Source organism: Triticum aestivum, chromosome 1D (genome assembly GCF_018294505.1).
Source record: "Triticum aestivum cultivar Chinese Spring chromosome 1D, IWGSC CS RefSeq v2.1, whole genome shotgun sequence".
NCBI classification, from domain to species: Eukaryota; Viridiplantae; Streptophyta; class Magnoliopsida; order Poales; family Poaceae; genus Triticum; species Triticum aestivum.
Window position 1 is genome coordinate 488,412,984 of NC_057796.1, and position 16,238 is coordinate 488,429,221.

The 16,238-nt window shown below is 45.1% G+C and overlaps 2 protein-coding genes across 3 annotated transcripts; both read right to left on the reverse strand.

Moving 5' to 3' along the window:
- Positions 1-2,234: 2,234 nt before the first annotated feature.
- Positions 2,235-11,332, reverse strand: LOC123183336 (probable E3 ubiquitin ligase SUD1). Of its 2 annotated transcripts, XM_044596125.1 has the most exons (10): positions 11,051-11,332; positions 10,425-10,763; positions 8,972-9,451; positions 8,691-8,878; positions 8,326-8,616; positions 7,586-7,782; positions 7,366-7,499; positions 7,138-7,284; positions 4,021-4,295; positions 2,235-3,253 (listed from the first exon to the last, which is right to left on the reverse strand). In XM_044596125.1, exons 1-10 carry the CDS (start codon positions 11,252-11,254, stop codon positions 2,371-2,373), a joined length of 3,138 nt encoding a protein of 1,045 aa, XP_044452060.1. In that variant the 5' UTR covers positions 11,255-11,332; the 3' UTR covers positions 2,235-2,370. The 2 variants fall into 2 exon arrangements, with proteins under 2 accessions (XP_044452060.1, XP_044452061.1); XM_044596126.1 differs by lacking the exons at positions 2,235-3,253; positions 4,021-4,295 and adding an exon at positions 5,776-6,623 and having other exon boundaries at positions 11,051-11,325.
- Positions 11,333-13,272: 1,940 nt separating this feature from the next.
- LOC123183338 (putative F-box only protein 9) lies at positions 13,273-15,940 on the reverse strand. The gene is made up of 3 exons (XM_044596127.1): positions 15,754-15,940; positions 13,871-15,194; positions 13,273-13,529 (listed from the first exon to the last, which is right to left on the reverse strand). The coding sequence occupies exons 2-3, from the start codon at positions 14,994-14,996 to the stop codon at positions 13,507-13,509; spliced, it is 1,149 nt and encodes a 382-aa protein (XP_044452062.1). The 5' UTR covers positions 14,997-15,194; positions 15,754-15,940; the 3' UTR covers positions 13,273-13,506.
- Between the last annotated feature and the right edge of the window lie 298 nt (positions 15,941-16,238).

A 16,238-nucleotide genomic window follows, 5' to 3' on the forward strand; every position in this document is an offset into this window, starting at 1 on the left:
GTGACAAATCCTAATCTCGAAATACGCCAACCCAACAAGTACCTTCGGAGACACCTGTAGAGCACCTTTATAATCACCCAGATACGTTGTGACGTTTGGTAGCACACAAAGTGTTCCTCCGGTAAACGGGAGTTGCATAATCTCATAGTCATAGGAACATGTATAAGTCATGAAGAAAGCAATAGCAACATACTAAACGATCGAGTGCTAAGCTAACGGAATGGGTCAAGTCAATCACATCATTCTCTAATGATGTGATCCCGTTAATCAAATGACAACTCATGTCTATGGCTAGGAAACATAACCATCTTTGATCAACGAGCTAGTCAAGTAGAGGCATACTATTGACACTATGTTTGTCTATGTATTCACACATGTATCATGTTTCTGGTTAATACAATTCTAGCATGAATAATAAACATTTATCATGATATAAGGAAATAAATAATAACTTTATTATTGCCTCTAGGGCATATTTCCTTCAGGTAGTAGGTCTCTTTCGGCGTGTTCGAGGGGTCGTCGTGCCTCGCTTTGTCTTCCTGAAGTCGGAGCTGCTGAGGAGGGGCCCTTGCGGTGTCGATGACACGAGACGGGTGGTCGGCTCTGGCGCTGGCTCGGCGCAAGCCCAACACTTTTCCCTGCAATGCTCGTTGACAGAGTCGGAGCTGCCTGGTCACCAATGCGTGTGGGTGACTGTTTGGCATCGGCCGGTGTAGGACTCGACGCTTGTTTGCGGTGAGGGCTTCTTCGATGGTCGTTGATGGTGGAGTCAGAGTCGCCCTCGCGGAGGCATGATGACGATGACGCTAGGCTACAACCTCGACGACAATTTTCTCCTCGGTGGCGTGTGCGCGTTCTGATAGAGGCAAAGGTGTCCCGTCTTTCGATGAGATGGTGGCTATCATTTTGGAGGAAGTCGACTTTGACGATCCGACCACGAACGTGTGAGGACGTCGCGCCTTAGCAATCGCTAAACCAACTCCGAGAGGTTATTGACCACGCCGGAGCACGATCAACCTGACCACGAAGGTCTGTTTCCTCCAGGCAAACGAAGAACAAGCAAGAAACTAAGATTGCAATCTGGATATTGCGAATATAAGAGGAAAACTTTATTGATCAAGGTGGGGTTCTGTGACGTCTTTGTCTGGTCGTTGAACACAAACGAAGTACGCGAAGTTGCAACTATGACAAACTTTAATCTAAACAAAACCCAAAGTCTAAACGATGCCCTAAGGGCTGTATATATGGAGGAAAAGAGGGGGAATTTCGTGGCCCTTGGAGGAGGGGTCCGAAACCAACCCTAACTCTTGTTTCCCCACACATACGGACTCTAAAAACAACCTATATTGAAGTATTTCGAAATTACATGGGCCTGGCCTAAAAATAAGGTGACGCAGCACCTAGAATAGCCTCTGGACGAAAATTATGAAGTGGCATCTTGTATATTTCGTCCAAGGCTTCATGCACTCATTATGGTGGCTTCAAAGTCCTGAAATCATCACTTGAAACTCTGTTCTTGTCTCCCTTGCGCATGCCATCAACTCCATACTTGTTCTTGCTCCAATGTTCATCCTTCTCCAAGCTAGGCCCTTGATTTGTAAGCAAAACAAATGTATCCAATTTAGGCAACATCATATTCTCATGAACATTAGAATCATTACCACGAAACGAAAGTACCGGGTAATTTAATTGGCGTGCGCGAGCTCTAGTAATCGGTCCAGTATGTATAGTAGTAGGGGCCGTGGGTGTAACAATGGTATTGATGTCCTCATCACGTTCTTGTGTGGGTTGCCAGGTCGCCCAGTGTGCCTTGTTTTTGTGGGCATGATGTAACAGTTTTCGCCCGATTTCCCGATAATTAACTGGTTAATTCTCTTCGAGCTTTTTTAATGAATCGGGTGTTTCAGAAAAAAAAACATCATATTCAGTTCTACATATTTTTTCAATCAAATTTCATATATGATATATAAAAATCAGTGTTACTGTTTAAAAGATACGACTATTTTTAAAAACATATGATATATACTGCGGGTTAATTAAACTAAATGTCAGGGTATTTTCCGCAAACAACAAACAACTTTTCTGGAGTCACTTGAACCCGGACTGCAAGTTGTTTTGAGAGAAACTGCTCGGGGTTTTCCGCAAACAGCGAAACAGCCAAGCGCACCCGCACAGGTGAATATCCAAGCCTTAACTTTCGTTCCCTTGACTGATCATGTATCTGCCTTCGGTTTAATTTTGAACTCCTTCGCAACTTTATATTTCAACAACATGATTGGTGCAAAAGTACATAACTAAAAAGTATCACCAAAAACTGCAACTGTTCTTCCAGCCCAACGTTTACAACAGGGGCCAACTGTAAAAGATATTCTACTCCATGAAGAACGGGATTACAAAGTTATCCATCTTCTCTTTTCTCTCAAGCTCGTCCTTCTCAGCGATCTGCTTCAGCGTAGTCCACCCTTTTCTTGCCCGCTTCCTTGAACTGCCAGCCGGCTGAGTAGAATCACCTGGCGCAGATTTGGTATTCGAAGCTGACTTGCTATAACTTCCAGGGGCCTTGCCAGCAACTGAACCATAATTCTGCGCTTTGCTGTTCGGTGTACTTCTAGTCTTCAATGCTTCTACTGAAGCTATAGGCGCGGCCACTTCCGCCAGTTTGTTCTTCTGAGGAGTAACAAAGTTTGACCCAGCTAGAAATTCTGCTTGAGAAGTGACATCATGTTCGCATGTACTAGTATTTTTAGAAGCCGCGGGCTCAATTCCATTCACACATTTATCACGTGCGCTTTCTACTTCGATTTTCTGCAGGATGCCTTTGTGTGCAGCCGCTAACTGACCACGATCCACCATTGAGAAAACTGCCCCTTTCTCCATTTTATAATCTTCAGGAAGATTAGATTTAGGCCCATTACCTTGTTTATTATCCTTTTCAAGAGTGGATATTCTCAACCTGGATGATTCCAGTTGCGAGGCTGCTGTCACAGAATGCTCGATCCCCTTTTTAGTAGTTACTGTTGGCGCGTTCATATGTTCTGCTTTCAACATTGTGCTAACAGGCTTTCTTGATGATAACAGTACCTTCACGATACCCTTTCCACTACCCCGTATCAGGTTTTGGTCTCCACAGAAATGGCATGCATAGACAACACTATTTTGGCCAGGATTTGACTTCTTGCGCCGTTTTGCTTTCTTTTTGTTGTTCTTTATGCGGATTGTGCAGTTGAAGCCTGGCTGTAAGATTGATTCACACCTGCAATGTTTGGATAAGCTTTCTTCAGAGGTCCATATAAGGCTTATTGATATGGACAAAGGTACAAAAATAGAAAATAAAATGCAGCACAACTAGCAAACAGCATTAACCACGTACATAATCTATAAACGTAGAAGAATATCGTAGACCCTTCAACCTGGCCGCTGATAAACTTAGTGTAGATCAATAACCTTCCCATGTAAAAGTGAAAACAAAATTGAGGTACATCTAATTCGCTCAGTAATTATTCTGCCTATGTGAACCAAAGATCAAAACTCGGATAATACGCCTGAAGCCTTCCCATTTTACTCTAATCAAAGATTATCAGCAACAGGCCAACAATACAACCATCATATCAACCTAGAAAACATCTACCATATTGCTCTGGAAAGCTCATATAGACATGCTACTTTGCTAGAACAAGCATTTTCCCGAAAACAATGTAATGCTAGTATGATACACATGTCAAACACAAATAATTATAACTCCAATCAGATATTATCAGAAACAGGTCAACAATACAACCATCATGTCAACCTAACAGACAAAACATGCGTATTGCTCTGGGAAGCTCATACAGACATGCTACTTTGCTAGAACAAGCATTTGTCTGAAAACAATGTAATGCTAGTATGCTACATATGTCAAACACAGATAAACTATAACAGAAGTTAAAATGCGAAGGTAATAGTCAGATTGATACGGTCAAATAACTAGACAAACGAATGCATAACTTTTAAGGCCACACAGTAAGCTCTAACTCTCACCTCTGGCAAAGGAAGGTGGAAGCACCTACGGGGATCCCGGCCGCCTCGGCGTCCGTGGCGAAGCGGCGGCCCAGCAGCGCTCCGATCGAGCCAACTCCCGCCTCACCGCTTGCCCACGCCCCCAGCCGCTGCAGGTGCTGGACCCTCAGCAGGGAGGGCGTGCCGGCCGGCGTCTTTCCGGAGGTCTCCTCGCGGAGCGACAGGGCCTGGTTCATGGGCCTGGATGCCGAGGAAGGGCCAGCGCTGCCCGGCTTCTTCCCCATGTAGAAAATTCTCTGGTTACACAGAGGGTTAATTAGTCAGACAAATCTGGGTATCTACTTCAACACAAGATAATGCATATTGTACTAACATTTCCCCACAATCTAAGAAACCCTAAATGGCCTAATAAAAATAAATCCACTCGGAAGATGCAAATAAGATGAAAAACAGTGAAGAGAGAATATATTAATACTCCCTCTGTCCCAAAATTCTTGTCTTAGATTTGTCTAAATACGGATGTATCTAGTTACGTTTTATACTAAGCACATGTGTCTATAGCATTTATTTCCAACGAGAAATTATAATCGTACATTGATGAATGAAAATCAAACTAATGCCTACTAATTTCTCTATTCTACTCTGATGCTATTTGGTGGTAATTCGCTATAGTATCAATTTGAGTTCAAGATATGAATGAATAGACAGGAAACTGTAAATGAAATTACCAAGAACGGCGCCAGTCAGGGGAGCCAGCGCGGGAGTGGACGGCGGCCGAGCAGGCGGCGGCGCGTGCGTCCAGTCCTGCGTGCGTGTTAGGTCGCCCAGTCAAGCCACCAAGCTTTGGGCCTCCCTTTGACAGTCTGAGTGGGCTGAACTCCGGGCCCATGAGAAACTCGGTGGGGAAAACTTCACGGGCCGGGCCTGGACCCACTCCTCCCGGTACAAGATTTCTGTTCAGTAGTTTCTTTTGTATTAAATAAAAAAAAGCAAGCAGCAGACTACATCTCTCACCCCTAAAAAATTGGAATTTTTTGAATTTTTCTAGTATTTGTTTTGATTTTTTTCTGACCGGGTGCAGATGAGCCTGGGCACCGAAACGCCGCACTCAAAAATTGCACACTAGTTACACAGAAAAATGACATTTTTATATAATGCAAGAATAAGCATATAATAGTGATTTTTTCATTAAAAAAGGGACGTTTTAAAAAAAATGAAGAAGTGGCATTGATATTACCATTAAAGAAGAAATAAAATAGAAACTAAAAAAATCAAAATAATGAAATTTTCTAAGAAAGAATACATTAGTGGCTTTGGTATTGCCCTTTAAGAAAATGAAATTGAAATAAAACCTAAAACAAAATCAAAATAAAGAGGATTTGTGAAAACATGCACTTAAGGCGCTGTTTAGGATTTGCCAAAATTCCAATTCTACATACCCACCCTCTTGCTTGCCTAAGGTCGCTGGCCCACGAAGAATCCAAGTCATTATTATTGCACCCTGATAAGTCCAGAATTTTTGGAGAACGTTTTTTATGGCAACTTTAGTTGACGCGAGGATGTCAAGTTTAATTGGTAAGCATGGCAATTCCGCCTACAGTTTGTTTATTTTTAGCCAGAACTTTTCATGTGTGCCAACTAAAGTTGCCATAAAAAATAAACTTCACCGAAAATACAAGGAATTCCAGGCTGACTGGCTGAAGCATTAGGCTATTCTACCGAAACAAACATGTACTGTATGTATGTATGTATGCCTTTTGACAGTGACAAAGCATATCTTGTGCTACTGAAAAGCCTGGATAGAAACTGAAGGCATTGCAAAAATTAAAGCAAGCCATGTTCAAGGCAACCAACACCATTTCATTTCTCCTGACCCTATAGAATCAGAGATTGGCTTTAAAAAGGGGTGAAACCATGAAATTTACAAACATCAGCCCAGTGGCGACACTATCGAACTGACCGGTCGATACAACCCGCATGGGAAACCGCGTCCACATTTACAAGTTTCACCGGATATTTATATCATCTCATTTGAACCCTTATGTCAATAACGTGGCATATACTCAATATTCCTATCGTATGCGTGCTATATATATAACTGTACCATATACGTACGTGTTCCTACAAACTACTGGAAGCAGAGTTCCTGGTCTTCAGCCGTCGTCGGGGAAGTCTTCCAACCTCTGCCCGATGACAACACGCTCATCCCTGACAGAATCATGGAGTTCTTCGAAGCAGAAGATCCAGAACAGCTTGGCGCGAGAGCAGAGCGCACTGAAGAACCAGAACAGCTTGGCGCGACAGTCGAGCGGTTTCAAGACCCAGAACAGCTTGGCGAGATGGCAGAGCACGCAGAGGCCGATGCAGCCCAGCCACGCCGAGCGGCGCACCGTCGAGTTCACGGCGGCGGAGTAACCGAGACTCGGAAAGACGCTCCCGGCGAGCACATAGGGAACACCCAGAGCGGCGAGCAGTTTCGTCGCGACTGGCACGAAAATATCTCGGAAGAAGCACGGCAGAGGCATCATCGCCCCTCGAGGCCAATCCAGCTTCGCCCGAGTAAGCCTCGGGACCCGTGATTCGTCGGTTAGATAGGCCAGGAATGGTGATAATGGCCAATGAACCTTCAAGATATGCATGCAGATGACTGGTCAGTTAAATAAATGTTTCCCTGTTTTCGACCTAAATACTACTCCCTCCGTTCGGTATTACTTGTCTCGGAAATGGATGTATCTAGAACTAAAATACGTCTAGATACATCCATTTCCGAGACAAGTGATTCCGAACGGAGGGAGTACAACCTAGTTTGCATAATTTGGTAGTCAGCTCCATGCTACCCCCCAAGAGTGGCAAATAGAAAGAATAATAATTCTGAAATTGCTTGGGGTGGCATATGATACAAGGGGAGAGGTGTTACTATAGTATGAGTTTGACAACGGGCATAACAACGATAAGCAAACTCTGGAAATGAAAATTTGTGCGTTTTTTGTTTTGTTTTTTGTAATTCACTTTACGACTGATTACTATTTGAGTGCAATCTAACAAATTATTCCATCTCTAATATTGTCAAGTTTAGCACATGCAGTACAACAATGTAGGCTAAGAGGTCACAGAACGACAGGGGAAGTTTCAACTCACCCATTTTACCCAGATTTTCAGCAATAGCCACCCCAGGAACCAAGTGTAGAACAAGTCTAGAACTGGAACACCATCATCAGGCCCAGTGAATGGCGATATTAGCGATAAATCAACCAGCAGCCCGATCAGGAAGGGAATGATGGCAAACTGAGAGCAGACAGCTTTGAGTTATTTTACTGTATCATAAAAGAAAAAAAAGAAGGAATCGGCCTGAAGTAAACTGCTCACCCATAAGAACACAATAAGACAACGATTCAAAGCTACAAGGTGCTTTCTCCCAGAACTCATGTAGGCAAATAAGTCTCTTGAGGTGGCAATAATAGTTGATATGATGCCAAATCCGACAACCAAAGCAAGTAGATCTAGCAGGAAATATTGCACCAATAAGCCAAAGCAAGGTAAATATATTTACTTTGTTTACAAAGGAAATCCATGAATTAAACATTACCATTATTGGACTTCAATCCACCTGTAAGTGGCAGCTGAGGGATGGTAAATAACAGTGCACGCCCCACTGAGATTGTCAAAATAAGCACAGCTGAATTGCATATCATAACAGTCAAACACCCAAGCATCACATGCAGGATTATGCGAAGTGAGACCAATCTCCTTGTGCAAGGGTAAGTATTGAGAACACCTCTGCGTCTGCAAAAAATTTAATTAATTAAATTGTAAGTATAAAATATGAGAAGACAGGTACATCCAACAAATTATGAGGTTTCTTGTGCTGTTCTGAAGAGTAGTTGTTTTTTCGCGATCAAGCGCAAAAATAGATGTGCTTCAGTTTTTCCCATGTCTCGCTGTGTGACGGATGCTGTTTCTTGTACGTCTAGTGTACTTGATCTTTGGTGCGAGGACAATCTGTCTCTTACAAAAGTAGCCTATATTTTCCTTTTATGTAATTTGTTTGTAAGAATCATTATGGTGTCATTAATGAAATCGGTGAGTTATCCCTTATTTGAAAAAGAAAAAGATTGACACTACACAGAGCCCCAAAGGAACATGATAAAGCCCTCGTGAGAAGAGACATATCTTGGAATCAAAGTGACGCACGCTGACAGCTTAAAACTACCGCGTATCCAGTAACCACCAGAATCCAAGTCTCATAAATCAACAGTGAACACTAAACTTAGATGAAAGTAAAAATTAGATCATATCAGAAAATGAAACAAAACTACGGGGGTTTACCTTTTATCCTTAGCCTCATTAGTGCTACCATATTTGTCTTTTGGTGCGACACTGCTCCCACCGTCATGATCAAAAGCTCCATTGGGCCAGACAGTCACCGAAACTGACAGGCCAAGAGTCTGTCCAGTGGGAAATGTATAATGCATCACCTTCTTCACTATCCACTCAAAGCCTATGAGTGCATGCGTATGGCCAATGAGAAACCTCACTAGAAGAACACCACAAAGCGAATCTGTGTAGTTCTGTGGTGCTGACCAAAATGATGTGCCCTTTGTAGGAATATTGAAGTAGCTGCGGATCACAAACATTACAATAAGGTGTTGAGTCACAAAAAAATGGCATCTGGAACGAAGCTGAATACTTACATGATATCTACTAGGAACTTCCCGGTTGACAATCGACCGGCAATTTGAATAGGAACAACAATGACCATAGCAATAAGGATGATGCCAATAAAAAGACCAGGAAGCTTCTTGAAATAAAATTTGTAGAACGGATCACGGATGTTTACATTATGGTCGACAAAAGGAGATGTAACTCCTGGCCTCAAAATCTAGTAACAGAAAACATCATTCGTTATAACCCTGAAGCATCCATTGAATACACTATTAAAATGATGAGATGACAAATCCGATGCGACCAATACCATGGAATGAAGTCCAGAGAATATGGAGACTAGATCCAAAAGTGCGCATCCAATAAGCCATTGAAGAGCAGTAGAAACGTAAATCGAAGCAAACAGAGGTTTAAACCTTTCAAAGATGGTTGCATCAAACATTTTTGAAGTGCAGATATCAAGTGACCAGGCAAACAACAGTGGCCATATTATAGCTGTGTTTATGAGGTTAAGAGAAATATTCACAACAATGATAAACTTTATGATCCCGCTGAAGAATATATCAAACAGACTCTCGAAGAAAATGTCCTCGCTCCTCAAGTATTGATGAAAAGTATGCAGCCCAGCAAAAGTTGCTCCCAGTGAGAAGATAAATCCATATCCAAATAGGAGGGTAGAAGGTGTTGAAGCATATGAGTCAACTTCAGCTCTGCACAATAGAGCAATCCTTCCAAGTGTGAAAGGGAGAAATGCAAATATACAGGCTAGAGCCATGTCACCCATTACCACCTGATTACATATGCATATTGTTAGAATTTTGCAGATATGTAAAAAAGAAAAGCAGAAAAAAATGTGAAGCATCAATTCCAAAAGCATGGAACGAAGCCAAAACCATGTAAACAAAGCCCGGTTAGGATTAGCCTAAAAAAATACTACATTAGCACAACGAATAAAGTGGCAAAATGAACAAGTTAAGCAGTTGTGGAACTGGATTAATGAGCAGAAAGGGTTAAAACGCTTTCAGACTCTCTGCTGAGTGGGCTGGACCTTTTCTCTCTTGCCTAAACTCCCCTGTTTAGGCCCCTTTCCTGTTGCACATTACCCCCACCCACCCACTCTCCTTTCTCATGTATATACGTGTACAGTTTCTCCTTGTTTAATACAATTTACTGTTGGGGCCTGCCCTACAGTTTCCCGGTCAAAAAATATACAAAAGAAAACTCTGCGCCTACATTTTGGAACGGTCCTCCTATCAATGTATTTATCAGTACTGATTGACAGCCGGCACAATTGCAGGGCAGAAAACAGAGTAACGGAGTGTCATCTTTATTTGGAGTTGCATTAGCCTTGTAGAACAACTCATACAAATTTCTTCAATATGGGCATCCATTACTTCTTCACTATCTAACCAATGTGGGGAGCCATGGCAACAAGATGGGCTAAATGCTACCCCTCCTCTGTTCACAAATATAAGATGTTTTAACTTTTTTCTGATTCGGATGTATATAGACAGGTTTTAGTGTGTTTGTTCACTCACTTCAGTCCATATGCTGTCCATATTTGAAATATCCAAACCATATTATATTTGGGAACGGATGGAGTAGTACAGAACACAAACACACTAATTGGTGCTTTGCTAGTATGGGGAAAATGTAGGAGGATCACATCACCGTAGCATAAAAACGATATAATAATGCTAATATAAGTACCAGCAGATGTACTACGTACACTGGTTGAGGAGCAAGAAGAAGAAGAAGCATACCGACAAGGAAAACCGAAGGAGGCGCAGCGTGACATCTTGGCAGCGGCGCAGACGTGCCCCGTAGTTTGCACGAAACGTGTGTTCTGCCTTGAGCGCGAGGTGAGCAAGGGCGGCGGGGCCATAGAGGCGGATCGAGAGCAGCAGACGGAACGCCTCGTCGCGGCTCCTGGCGAGCGCGAGGCGCCATGTACAGAGGCCGGCGAGCGCCCAAGCGACCAGGGCTGTCAAGATGAGGTACAGCAGCGCTAAGAGCAGGCACACGGGCCTCGCCAGGGCCGGGGCAGGGGCCGGGGTGCCCGCGGCGTAGATGGGGCGGGTGAAGATCTGGCGCCTGCACACCTGATGATCAATCAATGGAGCACATCATCAGACACTGCACAGCCTAGGAAATGTTAGTACTATGAAATGTTCAGACGCCCCCCGAAAAAAACCACATCATCGTGTGAAGATTTTGCGGCGGAATCGAAGTGGAGCAGGAAGAGGAAGTAAGCGCGAGCACGGCGGCGGGACGGATCCGCCGCCGGAGTCAGGGACAGGCGACGAGGCGACGGACCAAATTCGGGGCATGATCCGCCGGGGGAGGCGGGGGAGGAGATGGAGATGGAGATGGAGATGATGATACGTACCTCGCACAAGGATTGGCGGCGGGATTTGAGCCACCGGATCTGGCAGTGGTCGTGGACGAAGCGCATGCTGCCCTTGCAGCCGCAGGGGCGGCGCAGCGGGCGGTCCGCGTCGGCGGGGTCCCGGCAGATGCGGCACTGCTCCTCCTCCTCCGCCGCCTCCTCGCCCGCCGCCGTTCTCCGCAGAACGGCCACGGCGGCGCCCATCCGTGCCGTGGAGCTTGGAGAGATAGTGGGGGTTTAGGAGGGGCAGAGGGTGAGAGGGGAAAGGAAAGGAATGTTCGTCCAACTCAGCACTGGAGTGTGACGTGGCGCGGACGCGGAGGCTGGCGTGGTGGGAAACTTTGCACTTGGACCCTGTTTTATTTGCTTCTTCACTCTCCCTGCTTTTTCTTAACGAAGTAAAAACGTAAATGCTTATACATATATACACATACACATACGCTCTGACACTCACCCCTACCCCTATGAGCACCTTCGAGAGGCTGAGTCGGCACATTATCTTGACCTTCGTAGTCGATGGGAACATCTTCTCTCACTGAATACATCGCCGGAAGGCCTAAAATAAATACGATACATGAGCAAGGATCGAGGCGGCACATCCTTTGTGGTGAGCTACATCGATACCCACAAGTAGGCCACATAAAAGCACCAGGAGGGAGTTCTAGGAGCGCCTGCAGGACATGGTTAGGACTGCACCTGTTGGCGAGAAGCTCTTCATAGGAGGAGACCTCTCAATGGCCACGCGGGTGCATCTAACACAGTTTTTTGAAGGGGTTCATGGGGGCTTGGCTATGGCAGGAGGAATCAAGAAGGAGAGGAGGTCTTAAGCTTCGCTCTAGCCTACTACATGATCATAGGTAACACTCTCTTTTAAAAAGAGAGAATCTCATCTACTAACTACTAGTAGTGGTAATTGACTTCGTCTTCTCAAGAAGAGAACCTTGTGAACCCCCTCGCACGAGGTGCTCCCACGTCAACACAAAACAAAGAAGGACGTATGGAATTTATTACCTCACCATGAGGGCCTGAACCTGTGTAAACTCCCTGTGCAAACACCCCTTTGGTTCTCCCGACTGTCAATTGGTGACAGGCACAGGCTGCGTTGGCCGGAGACCAACTCAAGATCGGATCTTCCATAAACCCTGGTGAACTTGCGATGGGGCAAAGCCTCACCTTTGGCTCTAATCTCACCTTCATTGCGGACGGTGAAGGATGGGTAGACACCAACCGGCCTCTCTTCCCGACTTGCCCCATCTTCTTCGGGAAGCTCACCTTCGCCATCAACCTCTACGGCGACCTCATGCTCTACGTCCTGCCAATCCAGTAGACTGAAACGCGGCCTCCGACTCAGAATACGATGATGTTCCTCCAATAATGCTCCCGGCCGAAGCCCGGATCGCGGCTGCCAGGCCAGAACGCTGGTCCGACAGTGCAACAACCCACCAGCATGTCCTCACATCACAGCTGGTCACAATGGTATACACGAACTGCCTGCTAATCGACGACCACAACCCAGAAGATTGCATCTGGGGCGGGCACATCCCGGGCAATGGTGCCTCTTTTGTAAGCCTGATCTTGCTTCCGGAAACAGAGCGCGATGACGACTGTTGGAACAGCCCCGTCGGTGCATCACCAACAGACGACAGGACGCCACCGCAGGGTTCATCATCAGTTTGAAGCACGAATAATACAGTATATGACAAGACATGTACATCCAACACATTAACTCGGGTGAACCAACCCGTGGTTGGATGGTTAGCGGGACTGTGGTATCCCTAACCCATCGATTTATTTCAGGATTTCCGGCGATGCGCATTCAGTGGGAGGAGACGTTCACATCAATGATGAGGTGCCTACAATGACTTTGTAAATTTTAAGATGATATGCCGGCTCAGTCTTTCGAATGTGTTCATAAGGGTAGGGTGTGCATTCATAGGGATGAGTATATGCATGTGTATATGAACGCTTGCGTCTGTACTGTGTTAAAAAAAACACATTAACTCGGCTTGACTCGTTAGTCACCGCGTTTAGCTCGTGAGTTCCGAGCTTAAATTCCACCCCTAACTGCAGGTCACACTCGCAGAGGACCTCGGACAAGGCAGCCTCAGAATGCCTCGCAGGTCTGCAGAGACCGTTTCTAGTGCTCTCCTGATGGAGATCAAGTGGAGGGCCAGCCATTTTTGCGACCGTGAATTTCAAGCATGAAAAACAAAAACTCAGAATTTCTAAACCATTCTCGAGAGAATTTTCGTTATTCATAATTAGTTTCAACATAGTCTTATACAACAAAGGATAGTCTTCAGCACCTCACACACACACACACACACACACACAGACTGCCTTCTTGGTAGTAAGAAAAACAGCTTACATATAACAAATAAGTTTGTGCTTCATTGGGTTGGTCTAAAATTATTCAGCACATAATGCAGATATCATCTCATCCGGGTCGACAATTTTCACCGTGCACCGTCCACATCACCTGCAAACACATAAGAAATAAAACATGCTCACCTTGGCCTGATCGAAAGAAAACCAGAAATCAAGCAAGAAATGGATAGGCTGTGCATAAAAGAACGAATAAGACAAAATTTTACATTGACACACTACAAATACAACATGCAAGAAAATTTGCACAGAAATAGGATGTAGGCGTACAACTTTCCTAATAAGCATAAAAGGAGGCAAGCTAAAGTTTCGGCTCCTCAACGATATGAAACCTGGTCTAATACTAACATATAATCAGCAAGGAGTATTCACGGATGAGACAGAGAATAGAAACAAAAGTGAAGGCAAAAGCATACGGTGTCAAGAGATCGGCACCTGTGGTATAAAAGCCAGTGTAGGGGAAGATAGTTGCAGGGACTTGAGCCTCAAAAACTTTGTTGCACCACATTGACTTGAGCTCCACTGCAAAGACACCCTCTCTCGTCCACATAAAAAACATATCATCGTCCTCAATGAGACCCAATATCCTGACCGGACGCCCACTGGCAGAATGATTATTTACCAACGGCACTGATGACACATTCGGTGGAAGGAATGCATCCAACTGAATGGTCCTGCGCAGCACCCATTCCATAACACCCTCCGGACCTGTCTCCCAAGCCCATAGGCGAAGGTTGAACTCCGTCAAGGCAGCAAGGCCTAGCCCACCGTCCTCTGCCTTCATGATGTGGACATTCCTTCTGTACACACTATGTGTATCTTCTGGACACTCAATATGGTATAATTTACGCGTATCCAACTCAAAGGCAAGGATATATTTTGACTTCAGCGGCCAGTACAAGATGTTCCCAACAAGGACACTAGGCCTTGAATCAATATCAGATGGTGTTGGTGAAGAAACCATCTGGTGCCAGCTGCTACTCTCTGACGAGTATCTACAGGCATAGGCATAGCGTGTGCAAGTGAATACCCACACTACGAGAAAAGGGCAAGAGTGGCAGTCACCACTGTCCTTGTGGCCAGCTGCACAAAGCACTGTAGCTTGGCTCTCAGGAACAATGCCATGATTAAAACGCCGATCAGCATCCGGAGTAGCCGGTACATATTGCCTGTTGCCAGTCATGGGGTTCCATACCTGGAGCTGAGTCCAAGTTGAGCTAACGAGGAGGACAAGGCTGTGGCGGCAGCCAAGGACCTGCCAGCAGGGGTCAGGTAGGGAGAAGGCTGCCGTTGAGACACAATTAGGAGGGTCCCCTGTGGGGATAAAACGGGGGATGCTAGTGGAGTTGCTGAAGAAGCAAAGCACAGGGAGTTTCTGATGAAGCATGCGAAAGCGGCTGACGAATTGGCGGTTTTTGATGAGGCAGTGCCATCGCTTGCAGACTAGGGACGTGCGAATCAGGCAGGTGGGGTGTGCTGGGAGGCAGAGAAATATCTCGATGAGCAGATCATCTGGCAGCTGGCTTGATGAGGCAGGCAACAACCCCGAAGGGTCCATCATCTTCCTGATCTTAGAGCAGTTCTAGCAGTAGTAATATTTCAAGGTTTGTTGATTCTTCCGATCATACATCCCGGTATCTCAACTTACTCCAGTTTGCTTCAGAAACACATGCGCAACCGCTTTAACCTCTGCTTCTCAACTGCTGCTACAATTATTCTGGCAAGAGGTCGGGAACATTGACCTGCGCATCAACAAACTCTGCCAGTATACAGAGCATTGAAATTTGTTAGCAGCAAGTTCACAAATATAAGGCCTACACTGAAACAAATAAACATGTGTTCTGACGTTTAGCCTATATATTTTTCGTGTCCGCTTGTATCCAGTTTAGGATAATCAAATCCGGCAAGACGTGGTTAAAACATCTTGCCGGTTTAAATACATACAGAATTACAGATCAATACCCACTTAGAACCAGATCCGGGAAACAGAAAAACTAGAACAAAAACCGGCTGTTCTGACGAGCATCAGTAAGCTGCAGTGAGGATAGGCCTCTGTATTTCTAACAGCCTTTGTTCGTTTGCTATTTGAGTTCAGTTGTCATGCGAAACAACAAAAGATTTGCAGATCCACGATGCCCTACATAGGATTGATACTAACTAGCATAAAAATCTGAGTTCGGATACATGTTGTCGATGCATCGGAGGCAAACTGAATTTTTTTAATCCGAGCGCAAATTTCATATGCAAAAATCAGAGTTGATGCGTCAGAGGAAGGCAGGACGGCCGGATCTGGGAGGGAGGAGGAGAGAGCGGCTGACCTGGTTGTCGGGGCGGGGCGGATGGGTCCAGCGGCGGGTCGCCGGCGGCGTGGGAGTCGGCGGTGGGTCGGCGGAACTTGGAAGGGGAGGGAGGGGCGGAGGCAGGGCTCTTGGGGCGTACTTGAAGACTTGCTGGGCTTGGACGACATGGGCCGTGACCCATCTGGACACGAAAGAGGAAACCGTGCAGCAGCCGAGAGGACCGTTTGCTCAAAAAACAAATATAAAAAGCCGAGAGGAACACGAAAGGAAACATAATTGGACGTGCTAAAAAAGGAGAGAGAGATAAATGGGCTCGCGATGAACAGTAAAATCCAAAAATATTTAAAGTAAATTCAGAAAACTCTTAAATGATTTTGTGGCGAGCTTTGTTAAATGTTTTGAGCGGCTGCAAAATTTCATTATAAAATGACGTTAATGGAAATCGTGGCAAAGAAAAAAAACATAGTCAGCACTTCAAAATAATTTTGAAAATAACACTTTTG

Bases quoted from the DNA above. Each gene is read 5' to 3' on its own strand.
- LOC123183336 (XM_044596125.1), bottom strand. From the start codon at position 11,254: ATGGGCGCCGCCGTGGCCGTTCTGCGGAGAACGGCGGCGGGCGAGGAG. The intron at 9,452-10,424 runs GTATGCTTCTTC...ATATGTAATCAG, and splicing joins TCCTTCGGTTTTCCTTGTCG to GTGGTAATGGGTGACATGGC. The intron at 7,783-8,325 runs GTAAACCCCCGT...AATTTTTTGCAG, and splicing joins AATGAGGCTAAGGATAAAAG to ACGCAGAGGTGTTCTCAATA.
- LOC123183338 (XM_044596127.1), bottom strand. From the start codon at position 14,996: ATGATGGACCCTTCGGGGTTGTTGCCTGCCTCATCAAGCCAGCTGCCA. The intron at 13,530-13,870 runs GTGCCGATCTCT...ATGTGTTTGCAG, and splicing joins CACTGGCTTTTATACCACAG to GTGATGTGGACGGTGCACGG.